Source organism: Chrysochloris asiatica, unplaced genomic scaffold, assembly GCF_000296735.1.
Source record: "Chrysochloris asiatica unplaced genomic scaffold, ChrAsi1.0 scaffold00120, whole genome shotgun sequence".
Taxonomy (NCBI): Eukaryota; Metazoa; Chordata; class Mammalia; order Afrosoricida; family Chrysochloridae; genus Chrysochloris; species Chrysochloris asiatica.
Window position 1 is genome coordinate 7,048,719 of NW_006408638.1, and position 21,150 is coordinate 7,069,868.

At 38.9% G+C, this 21,150-nt stretch overlaps 1 protein-coding gene across 1 annotated transcript in view; it reads left to right on the top strand.

Moving 5' to 3' along the window:
* Positions 1–21,150, top strand: part of NXPE3 (neurexophilin and PC-esterase domain family, member 3) — a 42,945-nt gene that overhangs the window by 8,912 nt on the left and 12,883 nt on the right. Inside the window, exons 2-3 of the mRNA XM_006868624.1 lie at positions 5,408–6,162; positions 14,238–14,311. Coding sequence (XP_006868686.1) covers positions 5,408–6,162; positions 14,238–14,311 — 829 coding nt within the window. The remainder of the gene's footprint in view (positions 1–5,407; positions 6,163–14,237; positions 14,312–21,150) is intronic.

Genomic DNA, 21,150 nt, shown 5'->3' on the forward strand with positions numbered 1-21,150 from the left:
CAGAGAACTTCCAGAGGTTCAAGCTGGCTACATCAAATGGATCTTTGGCTGAAGAGAATACCAGATTTACCTGTGCTTTATTGACTACACAGTGGCTTTCAATTGTGTGGATCATGACAAACTATGGACAACATTGTAGAGAATGAGTATTCCGGAACACTTAATTGTGCTCATGAGTAACCTGTACATAAAGCAAGAGACAATTGTTTGAGCAGAACAAGGGAACACCAAATGGCTTAAAATTAGGAAAGGTGTGCTTTAGGGTTGTATTCTTTCACCATACTTATTCAGTCTGTATGCTGGGTACATAATCCGAGAAGGTGGATTATATGAAGAAAAACATGGCATCAGAATTGTAGGAAGACTCATTAGATGATACAACTTTGCTTGCTGAAAGCGAAGAGGGCTTAAACTATTCACTGATGAAGACCAAAGATCTTAGGTATGGGTTGCACCTTAGGTATGGGTTGTACCTCAATGTAAAGAAAACAAAACCCTCATCACAGAACCAATAAATAACAACTATGTAAGTGGAGAAAAGATTGAAGTTGTCAAAGACTTCATTTTGCTCAGATCAACCATCAGCTCTCATAGAAGTAATAGTCAAGAAATCAAAGGATGTATTGCATTGGTCAAATCTGAGGCATAAGACCTCTTTAAAGTTTTGAAGAGCAAAGATGTCAATTTGAGGACTTAGATGTGCCTGATCCAAGCCAAGGTATTTTCAGTAACCTCATATGCATGTGAGATATGGACAGTGTACAAGGAAGACTATAGAACAATTGATGCATTTGAATTATGGTGTTAGAGGAGAATATTGAAAGTACCGTGGACTGCCAAAAGAACAAACAGATCTGTGTTGGAAGAAGTACAATCATAATGCTCCTTGGAAGTCAGGATGGCCACACATCATCTCTCATACTTTGGATATATTATCAGAAGGGACCAGTCCCTGGAGAAGGACATCATGTTGGTAAAGTGGAGGGTTGAAGAAAAAGAAGACCCCCGATGAGGTGGCTTGGCACAATGGCGGCAGCAATGGGCTCAGGTGTGATAAGGATTGTGAGGTTGGCATGGGCCCAGGCAGTGTTTCATTTTGTTGTATTCCGGGTCCCTATGAGTTGGTATCAAGTTGATGGCAACTAACAACAACAGCAACAAGTCTTGAGTTTTGGTAGATTAATCATATCTTAGATTGCTGCAATCTGGAAAGTGTTGTTAGGTGCCATCAAGTTGGTACCAACTCATAGCAACCCTATGCACGAAAGAACGAAACACTGCCTGGTCCTGGTCCAAACTCACAATTGTTGCAACACTTGATCCCATTGATGCTGCCATATTGCCAATCCATCTTGCTGGGGGTCTTCCTCTTTTTCTCTGACCCTCCACCTTACCAAACATGATATCCTTTTCCAGTGACTGGTCCCTCCCGACAATATGTCTGAAGTATGAAAGACGAAGTTTGGCCATTCTGGCCTCCAAGGAGCACTCTGGCTGTACTTCTTCCAGCACAGATCTAGTTATTCTTTTGGCAGCCCATGACACTTTCAATATTCACCTCCAACACCATAACTCAAAAGCATCAATTCTTCTATGATCTTCCTTATTTACTGTTCAGTTTTCGCATGCATATGAGGTTATTGAAACACCATGGCTTGGGTCAGGTGCACATTCGTCTTCAAGCTGACATCTTTGCTCTTCAGCACTTCGCAATGTTGTCCATAGCTTGTCATGATCCACACAATCAAAAGCCTTTGTGTTGTCAGTAAAGCACAGGTAAACATCTTTCTGATATTCTCTGCTTTTAGCCAAGATACATCAGACATCAGCAATGATATCCTTCATTCCACGCCATCTTCTGAATCCAGCTTGAACCTCTGGAAGTTCTCTGTCAATGTAGGCTTGCGGACATTTCTGTATTACCTTTAGTAAAACCTTACTTGCATTGAATATCAAATATATTGTCCGATGATTTCTGCATGCCATTGGGTCACCTGTCTTTGGAATGGGCCCAATCAGTTGGCCAGATAGCTGTCTTCCAAAATTTTTGGCATAGATGAGTGAATACCTCCAGTGCCACTTCACTTTTTTGAAAGATTTCAATTTTTATTCCATCCTGGTGCCTTATTCTTCGCCAATTCCTTCAATGCACGTTGGACTTCTTCCTTCAGTATCATTGGCTCTTGATCATATGCTACCTCTTGAAACGGTTGAACATCAACCATTTCCCTTTGGTACAGTGACTCTGTGTATTCTTTCCATCTTATTTTGATGCTTTCTGCATCATTCAATAAATTTCCTAGAGAATCCTTCAATAACAAAAGTTGAGGCTTGAATTTTTTCTTCAGTTCCCCAGCTTGAGAAATGCTGAATGTGTTCTTCCTTTTTGGTTTTCTGATTCCAGATCTTCACACATTTTGTTGTAATATTTGACTTTGTCTTCTTGAGCTGACCTTTGAAATTTTCTGTTCAGCTCTTATACCTCCTCATTTCTTCCATTTGCTTTAGCATCTCTACACTGGAGAGCAAGTTTCAGTGTCACATCCATTTTTATCTTTTCCTTTTTTCTTGTCTTCTCAATGATTTATTGTTTTCTTCATGTATGATGTTTTTGATGTCATCCCACAACTCTTCTGGTCTTCAGTCTTTAGTGTTTAATGTATCAAATCTGTTCTTCAGATGATCTCTCAATTCAGTGGGATACATTTAAGGTCATATTTTGACTTTCATGGACTTGTTTTCATTTTCTTCAGCTTAAATTTGAATTTGCATATGAGCAATTGATGGTCTGTTTCACAATCTGCCCCTGGCCTTGTTTTGACTGATAATATGGAACTTTTCCATCTTCTCTTTCCACATATATAGTCAATTGATTTCTGTGTATTCCATCTGGTGAGGCCCATGTGTGTAATCATCTCTTATGCTGTCTAAAGAAGGTATTTGAAATGAACAAGTCATTGATTTTGCAGAATTCTATCCTATGATCTCCAGCATCATTTCTATCACCAGGCCATATTTTCCAGCTACTGATCCTTCCTCTTTGTTTCCAACCTTTGCATTCCATTCACCAGTAATGATCAATACATACCTGTTGCTAAATGCCCCACAATGTCTTTTGGATATGTTTTTGAAACAGCCCTGTCAGAAAGATTGTATTTTGCTTCCTTTGGAAATGTTGTTAAGTGATGTCAAGTTGATTCCAACTCACAGTGACCCTGTATATGGTTTCTGAGGAGCTTCTGGTGAATTCGAACCACTGACCTTGTGGTTCAAATTGATCTTGTGGGCCAGTGCATTATCCCACAATGCCATATGAGGAAGTGTGGTGGAGGATAATTTCTTAATGCACAAACATTGTGTATCATAATGTACAAGTCTGACTATTGTAATCATACTAGAAGAAAAGTTTTTCCACATGTGTTGCTGTGGCTTATGAAACAGGTTTCTAGGAAATAAGCAACAGTGTAGAAACATGGGTTTTTAATGTTTAATTCTTTTTTTTTTTTAAGGTTAAAATTATCATTTTTTAAAATGTTTTATTGTGTATTGAGTAATAGTTTACATGGGGGAACATTAGTTTTTACATTCATTCTATCCTATATTGTTTCATTGCCTTAGTTACCATCCCGTCCGTGCATCATCCCCCAACGAAAAAGGGTATACCTTGCATATCCCCCCCACCCCCACGGTCCTCAGCACCCAGCCCCTTTCCCTCTCTGGGTCTCAACTCCCCAGGCACTCCATCTCTTCACGTCATCCTCTCTGTCTTCATCTCAGGCCTCATTGCTTCTCTGGGTGGGGTCCCGCTCTCCACTCTTCTCCACTGATGGTCCCAGGGCCCTTAATGTTTAATTCTTAATGCTCATTGCTTTCCAGATGATTGGTAGAACTAACATTGATATCGATCTCCCTGGAGGGAGGGATTAATTTGATCTTATTCATCTTTGTATTCTGCATTATGCCTAATAGTGACCATGACATTATGAAATTTCAATTATGATACAAACAGTTGAATCAGTGATAGAAGTGAAATTAGCTTTGTGGGACAAAATGGTTCAGTTTGGTCCTTGATTCTGGGTTCTGAAAATAAAGTAGTCAAGATACATTATTTTCCATGCATATCCCTGGGAACAGTGGACGTGCTGTGCTGAGATCCCTCCATACCTTTCCTGATATGTCTGTATGCTTTATCATTTCTGGCTATAATAAAAGGGTAATTTTATAGATAATAGCTTTAATAAATTTAGTAAATTATTCTAGCAGATTATTGAACCCATAGTGTGGCGTGGGAGCATAGTAGAACCAATGGAGAGGCTGCATTTGCCTATTTGGCAGGGGCCTGGAAGGATAGAGTCTTAACGTGTTGAGATCCAAATTTAAGTATTAGGGTCTGAAAAAGAGAGTGCCATGTGGGTGGCTGGTATCAGAATAATGAAATGGGAAAGGGGCTGTGCGTCATCTTCACATTTTGGAGAATAGCCGTTTGTCCGCTAGTATTCTTACAGGGATTCAAATAATTACTACAAAAGCCATTCCTAAAAAGAAATCTTTCAGAAGGATAATTTCTTCTTGAATAGATCAGATATAAATGAGATAGTATTGTTAGTTAGGCAATTTAATTGCAATAATTGACTGTCATTTAACTTGCACATGGACAGATATCAGAAGATCTGGGTCTAACTCTGACCATTTGGATGGTTGTCAGCATGTTAGTAGATCTCAGTTTCCTCCTCTACATAATAAAAGATTACACCAGTTTGATGTGTAAAATCATTTTTACATTTTACTCTTCTGATTCTGTTGTTGTTAAGTGCCGTCGAGTCGGTTCCAACCCATAGCAACCCTGTACAGGGTTTCCAAAGCTGTAAATCTTTACGGGAGCGGAAAACCTCATCTTTCTCTCACAGAGCGGCTGGTAGTTTCGAACTTCTGACCTTGCAGTTCACAGCCCGATTTGTAACCACTACACTACCAGAGTTAGGACCTCAATATTCAATAGGACTGCAATATCCTCTGATAACAGTCATCTTTAGAATGTACCTCAGTTTTCTTTACATATTCCTATCCTGGTTTTTGGAGTGTTGGTGTGGCACTGTAGGATAAGCACTGGACCACAAGGTTAGTTTGAACCACAAGGAAGGGCCATTCAAACCCACTAGTCTCTCCTTGGAAATCCTATACAGGGCCGCTATGACTAGAAATGTACTCTGCGGCACTTATCAACAACAATATACTGGTTTTACTGTATTCCAGTAAGACAGCCCTGTAAGACCTATGTGCTATGGTTTTCAAAACAATATCATTCCAGTTGCATAATTAATGTTAAATTGAGGTAGAGATTTGTTTGGTTGGGCATAAAGAGATTTATTGTATGTGTTGTTTCTGTTGTTTGTATCTTTGTCTTCAGTACTTGGATCATGAGACTGCTTCTGCTACGTTCATCGACAGCAGTGGACAACTTCTTTCCTCCCAGGTGACAGGAGTTAGCCGGAATCCCTACTGTGGCTATGAGCACCAGACCCTGTCCATCCGGGAGCGTGTGGAGGAGGACTCCTTGCTGGCGTCCTTACAGAGGCAGGTGCCTGACATGGGCCCAGTCCCCTTTGTTAAGAGCACTGACCCTTCTTCCAGCTACTTTGTCATCTTGAACTCTGCAGCCTTCTTCAAGGTGGGGAGCCAACTGGAGGTGATGGTTCATGTACAGGATTTTCAAAGACAGCCCAAAAAGTATGGTGGAGACTACCTGCAGGCCAGAATCCACTCTCCCAGCCTGCAGGCAGGGGCTGTGGGCAGAGTGGTAGACTACCAGAATGGGTTTTACAAGGTCTTTTTCAATCTACTCTGGCCAGGCCAAGTTAAAGTGTCTGTGTCTCTTGTCCACCCCAGTGAAGGAATCAAAGTTCTTCAGCACCTACAGCAGGAGAAACCAGACAGGGTCTATTTTAAGAGTCTATTCCGTTCAGGAAGAATTTCTGAAACGACTGAGTGCAACCTTTGCCTCCCTGAGGGCCTGCCCCTATGTAACTTCACAGATCTTTACACTGGGGAACCCTGGTTCTGCTTCAAACCAAAGAAGCTCCCTTGCAGCAGCAGAATTAACCATTTCAAAGGTGGATACCTGAAGGGCCTCCTAACTTCCACAGAGAGTGCTTTCTTTCAGAGGTATGTGCATCTGATTCTAGGGGGCAACTGACAGAGATCTTTCCTTGCCCCACTTAGGAGACGCTTTCTTGTGTCGGTTATGTGTTCCTGATAGCTTTCTAAACTCAGTCTAATTCAGGAAAAGTGGTGTGTAAGAAAATAAATACAGATTGATATTTTGCAATTAGTTTTATAATAACTTTGTATGGGCTGAAATGTAACAATTTTAAGGATGGTGCAGGACTGGGCAGTGTTTCGTTCTGCTGTGCATAAGGTTTTTATGAGTAGGAATAGCCTTGACGGCACCTAACAACAACAGTAGTTTACTGTAAGTGAAGCATGCATGTCCAAGTTCACATGAAAGAACATTTACTTTTCAATTCTTGGTTTTCACTTCGTATCTGTGTTTTACTTCAGAACTGAATATACAGCGTACCTATGAGCAAGATAACTTATTCACAGAACAGAGTAGGACCATGAGTCCTGTGCTTTGATTCTATTAGGATTTTTATTTTCCTTCAGAGCTGTATGGAATGTTGAACACAAATTTTCATTTGTGTTAATAAAATAAATTGTTTAAATGATACAATACCAGTTTTTAAAGTTATATAAAGGAGTATCAGCACAAACTGTATTTTTAAAAAAACTTAACAATTGTTTAAATCATTGCAGTGTTGTGTCCTAATTGCTGTTTAGAACCCAGGCCTAAAACATTTGAACATAATGATCAATATATGGAATAATGTACAGGATGGAATAAATGGAATCTGTACGAATTAAACTTTGTGTTCAAGATTTCATACAGTTCTGAAGTAAATTTAAAGTCATAAAAAATGAAAAAGAAATGAGAGCTATAAGCTGTAGTATGCAAATCTTTATTTGAAAGCATATATAAATGCTTAAATTTTTTTTTCAATTAAATAAATACTTTTTGAACATTTGCGGGCAGAGAAGTATTTTTGTTGAGTACATCTGGACACCCTAGACAATTTAATGTTTTGTGTCTGTTAAATTCTTGACTGGGGAAGAGTTGGTACCATAATGCATGTGGTTTATACTGAAACCCCCGACCAAACCCACTGCCAATGAGTTGGCCTCCGTAAGACAGAGGAGAACCGCTCCTTTGGGTTTCCAAGGCTGTACTTTCCATTTCCGAGACTATAAATCTTTTATTTTTTTCAAGTTTTTAAACTTTTTTATTCTTTTTTTACTGTAATAATAAATATACATCAAAATATTTACCATTTCAAACATTTTCCCATGTATAATCTAGCCACACAGACTGTATCCCCATGTTGTATAACCATCACTGCTATCCGTTTCCAAATAGCTTTTTGTCTCTTTCCATTATTTATATTTTCCCATTCTTCCCTTTCCTTTTTTTTTCATTTGTGGGAAAGTTCCCAACGGAATGTCCTCATGAGAAAATAAACATATGTTGTTTCCCTTCCAGTACCAAGACTGTAGATCTTTATGGGAATAGACCATGGAACAGCTGGTGGGTTTGAACTGCTGACCTTGTGGTTAGTAGCCCAACACTTAACCCACTATGCCACCATGGCTTAAATCCTTTAATTTTTCCTTGTGGAATTATCTTTTGGTTTTATCAGATTAAATGTAATAGGTACCTATGGTGGGCTCATGCTATGCTTTTAAAAGTCCAGCAGAGGGAGCACTACTTATATTTACTGAACCATGATTGCCTACGATTATGTATGACAAAATAATTTTTCTTTTCTTTTTCTTTTTATATCAGTGACTGTGGACACATTATTTTATTTATGTGCATGTTTTGCTTATGTGTGAAAGCTACTCAGTTATCTCCTGAAATTAGATTTGTGTTGTCAATGTACTTAGTGTCCTTGCAAAGGTGAGGAAATGAAGCTTATATAATTTCCTCAAATTCCATGTGGATAAAAGTGGTTGAAAGGTTAGAGAGTGAGATTATTAAAAAATTTAAAAATATGCCTGGTAACAAATCCTACCATTTAAATGGGTGAATAATGTTTTTGTTTCTGCCCTAACCTGGATAAGCTGGGTGAAACTGGCAGGTAGAATCATTACAAAATCCTCCTCACTTGGGAACTTGCTGAGACAACAGTGTTTGGGACAGTATGTTCGTTTAGAAATGAAAAATGTGGCTTTCTTGATAGTGATTTTATTTTTTGTTTTGTTAAAGTTCTAAAGTATTGCACCAGACCATATGAAAAGAATACTAGAAAGATTAAAATTGATCTTTCAAGGAATCTTTGGGTTTATTGTTTTGAGTTCCTGATCTGAACATATTGATGAGTTATACCCACTTTTACTTTTTCCTCACAAGATTATTTCAGCAGCTTGGCCTTGATCTTGGGTTCCCTAATGAAGTTGTACAGTTAAGGCAATTGTAATCTTTGTTCTTTACCTGTAAGGAAAAAAGTGTTGGTTTTTCATTAAAAACCCACTTCTCACTAGTTGATTCCGACTCATAGGGACCCTATAGGACAGAGTAAAACTGCCCCATAGAACTTCTAAAGCTGTAAATCTTTATAGAAGAAGACTGCCTCAGCTTTCTCCCAAGGAGTTCCTAGTGGGTTTGAACTGCTGACCTTCCAGTTAGCAGCCCAACACTAAGGGTTCCATGGACAATAATTTGCTTTTAAAAATCCTTTTATTGTGAGGAAATGCCTTTTGAAATAACGAACGTATCACATAAAAACTTTTTATTTCGGCATGACTTATGCTTACAATCATTTTGATCAGTGTTTTTTACATTGGGTGCCAAGAAATTGAAGGGAACAGTGAGGGGTTTATTAATATGTTGTTATTGTTAACTGCTGTCAAGTCAATTCCAACCTGTAGCAACCTTGTATAGGGTTTCTGAAGAGTAGCTGGTGAGCTTCTTGAACTGCTGACCTTGCAGCTCAAATGCTTTGCAGTCTGTGCATTAACCCACAGAGCCACACGAGGACTCCTTTAGTAGTGCCCTATTCTGTTGGTTAATCTAGGGCTCCCTTCCCTGCCAACACCTCTTTTCATGACATCATCCATTTCTGTCATTACCTGTTCTTTCTGTTTTTTTTTTTTCTTTCTTTCTTTTTATAAAAAACTGTGTATTCTGAAAAACTTCAGATCTTTAGAAACATTGTAAAAATAATAGCAGTGTACACTCAAATACCTTCAACCTAAATTCATCATCATCAATGTTTTGCCACATTTGCTTTTTCTTTCTGTGTGTACAATATTTTTTTCTCTGAGCTATGTGAGAGTAAATTGTACCTGATCTATGTAAGAGTAAGTTGTAGACATCGTGGCAGTTTACCCATAAATACTAAATATACATCTAAGAATATCTCATTGAATTTAGAGACCGTCTCAATAGGTTGACACATTAGACACTAATGACCAAAGATCAGAGGAGTTGTGGGGTGACATCAGGAAAGTAAAAAGTTATTAAAAACTAAAGAAAGAAAAGATCAAAGTGGATATCAAAAGAGACCCTGAAATTTGTTTTTAAACATAAGAATGGAGTCTTGGTGTGGTGCCTTAGGATAAACAATGGACTGTTAACCACAAGGTCAGCAGTTCAAACCCCTCGCAGCTGTTCCTCAGAAACCCTATACAGGATCGTTATGAGTCGGAACTAACCGAATGACACACAACAACAGCAGCGAGGAGTAAGAATAGGTGAAAAAGAGCATTTCAAGATTATCTTGAAGTAGAATGCTGTCTGTGATCGTATACTGTGTCCTGGTAGGATAAGCACTGTACTGCTTACAACAAGGTTGGTGATTCAAACCCACCAGCTGCTCCTTGGGAATCCTATACAGAGTCTTTATGAATTGGAACTGACTCAATGGCATTTAACAAGAAGAAAGTCAAGTTAATCTAATTAATATTGAAATTTATGTGCCAACTAATAAAACCAGTGAAGAAGAATTTGAAGAATTCTACCAGTACCAGTGTCTTTAAGGAGCTCTGGTAGCGTAGTGGTTACAAATCGGGCTGTGAACTGCAAGGTCAGCAGTTTAAAACTACTAGCTGTTCCGTGGGAGAAAGATGTGGCTTTCTGCTCCTGTAAAGATTTATAGCCTCGGAAACCCTATACAGGGTCGCTATGAGTCGGAACCGATTCCATGGCACACAACAACAACAACAACCAGTGTCTTTAGTCTGAACTTGATCAAACATGTAATCAAGATATTTGATAATCATTGGCAACTGAGAATATAGTCTTGATGATAGAAACAGTGTTGGAGATCACCTGACAGAATTTTGCAAGACCAATGACTTAATCATTGCAAATACCTTTTTCAACAACGTAAACAGCAACTGTATACATGGACCTCACCAAATGAATACACAGGAATCAAATAGACTACATCTGCAGAAAGACGATGGAGAAACTCAGTATCATCAGTCAAAACAAGGCCAGGGCAGACTGTGGAACAGACCATCCATTGCTCATATGCTAGTTCACACTGAAGCTGAAGAAAATTAAAACAAGTCCACAAGAGCCAAAAAAGGACTGTGAGTATATTTCCTTAAATTTAGAGACCATCTCAAGAATAACTTAGACGCATTAGACATTAATGGCCAAAGACCAAAGGAGTTGTGGGATGATATCAAGAACATCATATGCGAGGAAAGCAAAATATTATTAAAAAACAGGGGGGGTGGGACCGGAAGACAGGAAAGAAAAGACCAAATTGGATATTAGAAGAGACTCTGAAATTTGCTCTTGAACATAGAGAAGCTATAATGAAGGGAAGAAATGATGAAGAAAAAGAGCTGAACATAAAATTTACTTTAGCTTAATAAGACAAAGTAAAATATTCTAATGAAATGTACAAAGACCTGGAGCCAGAAAACAGAAGGGAACAGCACACTCAGCATTTCTCAAACCGAAAGAACTCAAGTAAAAAATCAAGCCTCTGGTTGTAATATTGAAGGATTATATGGGCAAAATATTGAATGACGCAGGAAGCATCAAAAGAAGATGGAAGGAGTACATAGAGTCACTATACCAAAAAGAATTAGTCTATTTATGTTCAGCCATTTCAAGAATAAATAGTATTGAAGGAAGAAGTCCAAAGTACACTAAAGACATTGGCGAAAAGCAAGGTGCCAGTAATCGATGGAATACAGATTGAAATGTTTCAACAAACGGATGCAACACTGAAGGCACTCACTCATCTGTGCCAAGAAATTTGGAAGCCAGTTACCTGGTCAACAGATTGGAAGAACTCCTGATGAGTTGGAACTATGAGTTGGAACTGACTTGACCATGACTAATAATAACAGCAGTAAGAATAAGATAAGGGGTTTTGGTGGTGTCATTTCCTACACACTGGGCTGGCTGCTAACCATAAGGGCAGCAGTTTGAATTCAGCAGCTCTTCCTAGGGAGGATGAGGTTTTTTTGCTAACATAAGAGTCTTTATGAGTTGGAATCAACTCAGTGGCAGTGGGTTAAGAATAAAATCAGGACTTGTACATTTGGGACATTTATTATTGAAACAGTTCTGTTATTTAATATGCAGTCTGTGTCCTGGTGTGACGCTGTAGGATTAGTACGGGACTGCAAGGTCAGCAGTTCAAACTCATGAGTCGTTCCTCAGAAACCCTATAGTAGATGGCACTTACCAGCAATTCTCTTTTCTTCAGTTGTCCCAATAATACCTTGTAAAGCCACTTTTAAAATTTTAATTTAGGTTCTAATTGATGATCACACAATATGTTTTATCATCTTCTTAATCGCCTTTAACCCAGGACAGTTGTCAAATTTATTTCTTTTTTCATGACATTGGCATTGGTTTGCTTGAATTTTTAGGTTTGTTTTTCTTCATACAACTAGATTCAGATTAAACATTTTTTTCAGAAAAACTATAGGATGAAGTTTTCTTCTTTTCTTTACCTTAGAGGTCTAAAAGTAAAGTAGATTTCTGTATTCTCTTAAAAGCCATGTTCTCTTTTTAAATGTCACCCTGTCTAAATTAAGAAATTCTGTTACTCTCTACACTTCTCTGTTTTTCTTAGCTATCTTCCCATTAGAATGCCAATTCCACAAAAGGAGCGATGCTGTGTGTTTGGTTTTACATCCCTCTTTTTGTTGTTGTTAAGTGCCACTGAGTAGTGTCTGACTCATAGCGACCCTGTATAGGGTTTCTGAGGAGAGACTGGTGAGTTTGAACTGCCGACCTTATAGTCCAGTGCTCACCTTATAGGGCCACACCAGGACTTCTTTATATCCCTAGCATAGGACAATGTATGGCACATAGTAGGTGCTGAAGAATTGTTTGTTGAATGAATGAGTGAATTTCTTCTGAGACTGAGGAAATATAAGAAGCCATGACATCAATTCTTGTATCAATAATTTGGAAAGTTAACATTTTTTTTTGGTTTGTTTTTGGTTGAAGTCTATAGGTAAGCATTGTAATTATAATCCAGTTACTACTATAATCAGTTTCTCCCCTCATTTTTCATTCAGCCTCTTCTTCAAATATTTATGGAGTGCCTACTCTAGTTCAGGTTTTGTGTTAAGTGCTAAAAATACAAAGGTGAATGTGGTACAGTCTGTGTCTTCGAGGCGTAGATTTTCACTCAGGAGGACATAGAATAAAAAGTCGTGGTAATGACCAACAGAGTGCTGCAGGAGCACATCTAGGCCAGGTGTTCCCAGTGGGACTCACCTGAGATCAGGCAGGATCTAAGAAATCTCATATTTGACATAATATTGCTTAGACTTGTAATGAGAAGACAAAGTATTTATAAAATGGACATTCTGGCCAGTGTGAACCATTCTCTAGTCCAAGGGTAATAAGTATTTCAGTGAGCAGGGCTGGTGGTGCAGAGGTTAAAGACTTTTGGCTGCTAATCAATAGGTCAGCAGTTCAAACCTACTAGTTATTCTGTGGGAAAAAGATGCAGTTTATTTCCATAAAGATTTATAGCCTTGAAAACCATATAGAATAGTTCTACCCTGTTCTGCAGGATCACTATAACTTGAAATTGACTCTACAGCAATGGGTTTAATTTGGATTTTGGTTAAATAGTTCAAACCAGTTACTGGTTATTTTTGAATTTATAGTCTTAGGATGGGCTAAGTAGTAGCTGTTAAGTTGTTGTTAAGTGCTGTCAAGTCTGCTCTGACTCATAGTGACCCTGTCTAGGGTTTTTAAAGAGTGGCTGGTGAGTTTGAACTGATGCCCTTTTGGTTCAAACTGACCTTGTGTTCCAGGGCTTTATCCTACAGCACTACACCAGGACTCCCCAGCTGTATATGTATGTAAATTGAACAGAAATTAAATAGGTCTTTAATACTTTTTCACAAATAGTAGTCAGTGTGAAAAAGTATTAAAGACCTATTTAACTCCTGTTCTCTCTCTCTGTCTCTGTCTCTCTCTCTCTATGTATATATATACATATACACACACACACACACACACATATATATATATATATATATATGAGTCCTGCAAGGTCAGCAGTTCAAGATCACCAGCTGATCCTTGGAAACCCTATACAGGGTCGCTATGGGTCAGAATTGACTCAACAACACTTAACAGCAACATATACATACATACACATAACCTGCTTATTACAAGAGATCTATGTTATTAATTGGAGTCCTGGTGCAGCACTGTAGGATAAGAACTGGACCATAAAGTTAGTTTGAACCACAAGGTCAGCGGTTCAAATTTACCAGCCATACCTCGGAAACCCTATATAGGGTTGCTGTAAGTCGAATTGACTTAGCAACGACAAAGGTTACTAATTAATTATTGTGTTGGTTAACATTTAAAAGTACAGTAAAATCTGAGAAAGCCAGAACCTGTATAAGGGCGAACCCTGTCAGAGAAAGAAAACTCAAACATTTTTCATTAAAACGAATATTAGAGAAGTGGCCAGACTGCCCCTGTGAAAGGTGGAAAACTTGTGAGACCTGGAAAAACAAGGCAGTCTTACTGAGGTCTGGTTCTCCCAGGTTTCACTGTCTTGTTACTGTTAGTAACGCTCTTTGAAATTATACGCATTTTTTCATTTGCAAATAAAGATACATAACTGAAAATAAATGTTCCTAAATCTAAGCTTGTGTTATTTTTATTCCTTTTAAAGTGGTGTCAATATCAAAATGCCAATCAACTCCAGTGGACCTGATTGGGTGACTGTGGTTCCCAGGAGAATGAAAGGTAAAAAGACATGAACTTGATGACTTGTTGTTTTTTCTTTTTGTTAAGTGGTATGAAGAGGCACTGTAGTTTCCCTAATGCTACAGAAACAGTTTTTCCTTTAATATGCCATAATTACTTCTGGGCATAATTGAAAACACTGAAAAAAAAACTTTGTTGTTGTTGTTTTTAGTTAAAAATGATCTTGATATACTTAAAATCCCATGAAAGAATTATTTGATGAAAAAGCAAGCAAGCTAGAATTAGACCTTGCTATGACTTGAATTGTGCCCCCAAATATGTACATGGTTATGGGTTTTGTTATTTATGCTAATATGAAAGTTCTCTGTTATTTCAACCTCCTCTGGTCCCTGTGGAGTCCAGTATATTGGCTAGCTAAATTAAAATTAAATGAAATAAAAATTCACTTCTTCTGTCACACTAGTAACGCTTCATGTGCTTCACATGTGGTCACTGGCTGCCATATTGAACAATATTTGATATAGAATGTGTCTATCATCACAGAACATTTAGTTAAGATATTGCTGTTCTAGAGATAGTTAGCAAATGTGTGAGAAACTGTCTTGAAAACGTGTTAAACAGAAAAGTACTAGGTTAGTGAATAACAGTTGCACTTCAAGAGTGGTCCCCGACCAGCAGCATTAGCATTACCAGGGAACTTCCTGAAATTGCTAATTCTTAGGGCCCCACATCAGCCTACTGAATCTGAAACTTTGGGGGTGGGGAGTGCCTTTGTTTTAGCAAAAGTTTTCAGTGATTGTCGTTCCTTAGTGTAGGATATTGTTAACAATAAAAGAATGCAATTGAGAAGTTTAAATTATTTGGTACAGTGGTTAAGCATTTGATTGATAACCAGTTTGAACCCATCAGCTGCTCCATGGGAGAAAGATGTGGCAGTCTGCTTCTGTAAAGACTTGCAGCCTTGGAAACATGTTGGGACAGTTCTACTCTGTCTGACAGGGTCCCTAAGAGTTGGAATTGACTCAATGGGAACTGCTTTGGTTTGGGACCTGACCTATAAAGAAACCCCACTGAGGGAGAAAGATGTGGCAGTTTACTTCCATAAAGATTACAGCCTAAGAAACTGTGCAGGGCAGTCCTATTCTATTATATAGGGTGACAGTATATCAAAACCAACTTAGTGTCACACAATAACAACAACAGATGATGTATTTTGTTTTTGTGGACTAGATATTAGTAGATATAGTGATTTTTCAAAAGAAAGGCTGAACATTATTAAGGAAACTTCTATAGCTGGTTGGAGTCATGGTGTGGCACTGAGATGAAGCACTGGCCCACAAGGTTGGTTTGAACTACAAGGCTGCTGGTTCAAACTCACCAGCCGCTCCTTGGAAACCCAGTACAAGGTCACTGTGAATTGGAACAGACTTGAGGGCACTTAACAACAACAATACAGATGGCAGGCAAAGCCTTTTCAGCTGTCAAAAGTATGCTTATCAGCAGTATCCCCCATAGCAGATATTGCATAAATGAATCATGCATTATCATTACTACATGCAAGTCGAAATTTGCTGAATATAATTCAAAAATGGTTGCAGCAATATATCCACAGGAACTGTCAGAAACTCAGGCCAGATTTAGAAAATGCCGTGGAACAAAGGATATTGTTGCTGATGTCATATGGATCTTAATTGAAAGCAGAATGATATTTACCTGTGTTTTATTGATTATACAAGGGTATGCATCTGTGTGTGTCATAGCAAATTATGGATAACATTGCAAAGAATAGGAATTCCAGGATACTTAATGGTGTTCTTAAGGAACCTTTACAAAGACCAAGAGTCAGTCATTTGAGCAGAACCAAGGGTATGCTGAATGGTTTAAAATCAGGAAAGGCGTGCACCAGGGTTGTATTCTTTCACCATACTTATTCCATCTGTACACTAAGCAAATCATCTGAGAAGCTGGATTACATTAAGAAGAACGTGCATCAGGATTGGAGGAAGACTTCATTAACAACCTGTGATACACAGATGACACAGTCTAGCTTGCTGAAAGTGAAAAGGACTTGAAGCACTTACTGATGAAGATCAAAGACTACAGCTTTCAGTATAGATTATATCTTAGCATAATGAACACAAAAATCTTCACAACTGGACCAATAAGCAACATCACAATAAACAGAAAAGATTGAAGTTTTCAAGGAATTCATTTTGCTTGCATCCGCAGTCAATGCCCATGAAAGCAGCAATCAAGAAATCAAATGATGTATTGCATTGGGCAACTCTTACTATAAAAGACCTCTTTAAAGTGTTAAAAACCAAAGATGTGACTTTGAGGACTAAGATCCAGACCATGGTATTTTCAGTTGCCTCATAAGCATGTGAAAGTTAGACAGTGAATAAGGAAGACCAAAGATTTGATGCTTTTGAATTATGGTGTTAGTGAAGAATTTTGAATATTTTGTTTTGTTCTGTTGACATAGGATCTCTATGAGTTGTATCCACCTGGACAGCACTAACAATAACAGCAGTCCCACAGGGGCTAGGCGGATAATACACATAAGTTATACAGACTGACTGATTGCTATGTTCATGCCTTGTATGAGAGCGGGGAAGGGGTAGTTAAGAGGGAACTGAAGAGTAAGGACTGTATAAATGGGTAGTCTCTCAGTTCCAGATGCTTTCATGTAAAAATGTAGATCCAGCACTAACAGAGCTCCAGATTTTTTTTTTTTCAATGAGAAACTTAAAATCTCTGATTTTAAATGTGATATCTCCAGATTTTAAAATGTTGATTGCCATTCAAAACTTAAAAAATATTGTGTGGGCTAAATAAAATGTGCCTGTGGCTCAAATGCAGACAAGCCACTGCCAGTCTACATCTCTGCTCTCCACTAGCCTACTGTGTGCCGTAAGAATTGCCAACCTTTTCCTGATGAAAACTTTTATCTGATTCTTCTGAACCAAGTGAGTTACCAGTTTTAGAGGATACCTATTAAAAACGTCATAAATGGTAATACTCATCTTTAATCTGTCTGGACCACAGGTAGATGTGTCCTCCTCTACTAGTTACGTGGGCATCACTCTTCCCCATGCCCTACATTCTTAGGAGGCCTCATCCTCCTACATCTGCCTTTCTCTCCCATAGCCCCAACTATCTGGAGAGGACTGACTTGCCCACACCTTGTGAAGTTCCTGGCTGTCCAGTGGGATGGGATGGTCAGTTGAAAGTGCTTTGAATGGTTTACGTGCTCCTGACTGGTCTTGGAGATCAGCCAGGAAGTGGCTTCGAGCTTATGATGTACTATTCTATTTCACTGTACTAGCGTAGTGGTTACGAATCGGGCTGTGAACCTTAAGGTCAGCGGTTCGAAACTACCAGCTGCTCCGCGGGAGAAAGATCAGGCTTTCTACTCCCGTAAAGATTTACACCCTCGGAAACCCTGTACAGGGTCGCTATGGGTTGGAACCGACTCGACAGCACTTAACAACAACAACAATCTGGAAAGAGAAGACAGATTCAGTAATGAGTGAGGATTTTGAAAGGAAAGAAGCAACCAAGGAGCAGAATAGCCTGGCCTTGGATGGGGAAATCAGTGCTATCCACCTGATATTAAAAAGCCCACTGCCATCAAATGGATTCTGACTCATAGCGACCCTGTATAGGGTTTGCAAGGATGTAAATTTTGTACAGCAAGGAGTGGGAAGTCTTATCTTTCTCTCACAGAGCAGTTGGTAGATTTGAACTGCCGACCTTTTAGTTAGCAGTCTAGTGCTTATCCTACAGTGACACCAGGGTCCTTATCCATTTAAGAAGCTCACTGCCATCAAGTTGATTCTGACTCACAGTGACTCTGTAGCGCCCCTGTATAGGACTTTGTTGTTGTTGGTTCCATGTTGTTGTTGGTGCCTATGGTTCCCATAGTGACCCTATGTATAGGGTTTCCTAGGAACAGTTGTAGTCAGAGTGACCTTGCAGTCCAGTGCATTATCCTGCAGCACCACTTAGGGGAGCAGATAGCTTCAACTTTTTCCCTGCAGAGCGACTGTCGAGTTTGAACTCCTGACCATGTGAATAACAGTCCAGTGCTTACCTTGTAGTGCCACCTGGACTCCTGTTGTTGTTGAGTGCTGTTGAGTTGGTTCCTACTCATTGCTTTAAACCACCAACCTTGAGGTTCAAACCGACCTTTCAGTCCAGTGCTTGTCATACTGCGCCACACCAGGACTTCACCTGTTGTTGTTAAGTGCTGTCGAGTCTGACCCATAGCGACCCTGTATAAGGTTTTCAAGGAGCGGCTGGTGAGCTTGAACCGCCGGCTTTGCGGTTCAAATGACTTTGCAGTCCAGTGCATTAATCCACAGTGCCACACTTGAGTCCTGTTGTTGTTATGTGCCGTGGAGTCTCAGAGACCCTGTACAGGGTTTCCGAGGCTGTAAATCTTTACAGGAGCAGAAAGCCTCTTTCTCCCGAGGAACAGCTGGTAGTTTCGAACTGCTGATCTTGTGTTCACAGCCCGATTCATAACCACTACGCTACCACAGTTCCTTCTTGGAGTCCTAGTAGGTTAATTAGAAAAAAAGAGCAAGTGCTTTCTATAGTTTCAAAGGAACAGACTTCACTGAAGTTCATATCAGTGACCACTAGGGGGCACTCAAAGACCCTAAATCAAGAACTCATCGTCTTTCCCCCCCATCCTTTAAAATGATTACTTTTTGTCTTTTCAGATAAATTTTTACTTAAATAAGAGTTGCAGAGCTCAAAGAATTCCTGTATACAATATATAGACTTTATCTGGGCTTTATCAGTTTTTCCACCAGTATCCCTTTTCAGCTCCAGGATGCAATCTAGGAGCCCACATTGATTGCATTTAGTTATCATGCTTCCTGTTCTCTTCTAGTCTGTGACCATTCCACAGTCTTAACAGTATTTTTCATGACCTTTGAAGAAGTCTGACCAGGTATTTTGTAAAATGTCTCTCAGTTTTGATTTGTCTGATGTTTTCTCATGGTTAGAATTAGGTTATACATTTTGGCGAAAACAGTACAGAAATGATGTTATGTCCTTTAGGGGGTACATGCTGTAAACATGTATTGCTAGCAATGTTAACCTTTCTTTATCACTTGGTTAAAGTGGTGCCTGCTAGGGGTTTCCATGGTAAATTTATTATTTTAATGTTTATATTTGGTATTTTGAGGAGATACTTTGTCTTGGTGTGGCACTGGACCACAAGGTGGGTTTGAACTTCAAGGTTGGTGGTTCAAACTCACCAGCTTCTCCTTGAAAATGCTATATAGGGTCACTGTGAGTGGGAACCGACTTGACAGCACTTAAAAACAACACTTTGAAACTATGGGAGATTGAATAATGAAGCCTCAAAATAGCCAGATCCTAATTCCTGCATCTTATGAATATAACTATATAACAAAATATACTTTGCATGTATGATAACATTAAGGATACTGAAATGAGAAATGATTATCCTGGATTATGTGAGTAGGCCCAAAATGTAGTGACATCTGTCCTTGTAAAGGGAGTAAGAGGAAGATTTGTTAGAGAAGACAGAAGGTGATATGATGATGGCAATGGAGTGGGATTCAAGATGTAACACTGTTGGCTCTGAAGATGGAGGAAAGGACCATAACCAAGGACTGTAGCTTGTAGAGCTGGAAAAGACAAGGAAATAGATTCTTCCTTAGAGTTTCAAAGGCTGTGTGGCTCTGGGATATCTTGATTTTGGCCCAGAGAAACTGATTTTACTTCAGGTTGCCAGAATAGTAAGAGAATCAATTTAAGTTGTTCTAAGTCATGAAATTTTTTTATAGCTGTTACAGCAGGAAACTAATACAGAGATTCTGTAAACATCCTGTCTCTGCTTAAACTTTTACCCACTAATTTTACCATCTGTTAAGTAGATCTTGCCTGAAGTAATTATTTCTGTGGTGTTTTACTGGTAACTTTTTATGTCGGTCATTTCTTTGACATTTAGTAATTAGACTCTTTCAGTAAGGAAGTGTTGTCTCTCCATCCCATTTATACCAGTATAGACTCATGATTGTTTATTTTATTCTTTGGGTTGGAGAGGTGGAGTCAGACATAACCCCGATTCCTCTAACTACAAGTCTGTCACTTTTTCTATTACTCCTTAATCATATTTGGGAGAGTTGCCAAGAATATGTTGATGTTTGACTTGGTCTGCCTGAAGTAGTAAGATTTATCAACCCCTTAGTTGTTGTTAGGTGTCATAGAGTTAGTACTGAAACATAGCGACCCTATGTACAACAGAACGAAACACTGCCCAGTCCTGTGCCAACCTCACAGTCGTTGCTACGTTTGAGCACATTGCCAATCCATTTCGTTGAAGAGGTCTTCCTTTTATTCGTTAATCCTTCACTGTACCAAACATAGTATCCTTCTTCAGGGACTGGTCCCTCTTGATAATATGTCTGAACTATGAGAGATGAAGTCTGGCAATCCTGGCTTCCAAGGAGCATTGTGGCTGCACTTCTTCCAACACAGATGTTTGTTCTTTTGGCAGTCCATGGTATTTTTAATATTCTCCATTAACACCATAACTAAAATGCATCACTTCTTCTATGATCTTCCTTATTCAGTGTCCAACTTTCACATGTATTTAAGGTTATTGAAAATACCATGGTTTGGGTCAGGCACCGTAGTCCTCAAACTGACATCTTTTTCTTGAATACTTTGAAGAGCTCTTGTGCTGCAGATTTGCCTAATGCAATATGTCGTTTGATTTCTTGGCTGCTGCTTGTAAGAGTGTTGATGGTTTGTCTGACAAAATGAAGTCTTTGACTTCAATCTCTTCTCCATTTATCATGATGTTATTTAATGGTCTGGTCCAGTTGTGAGGA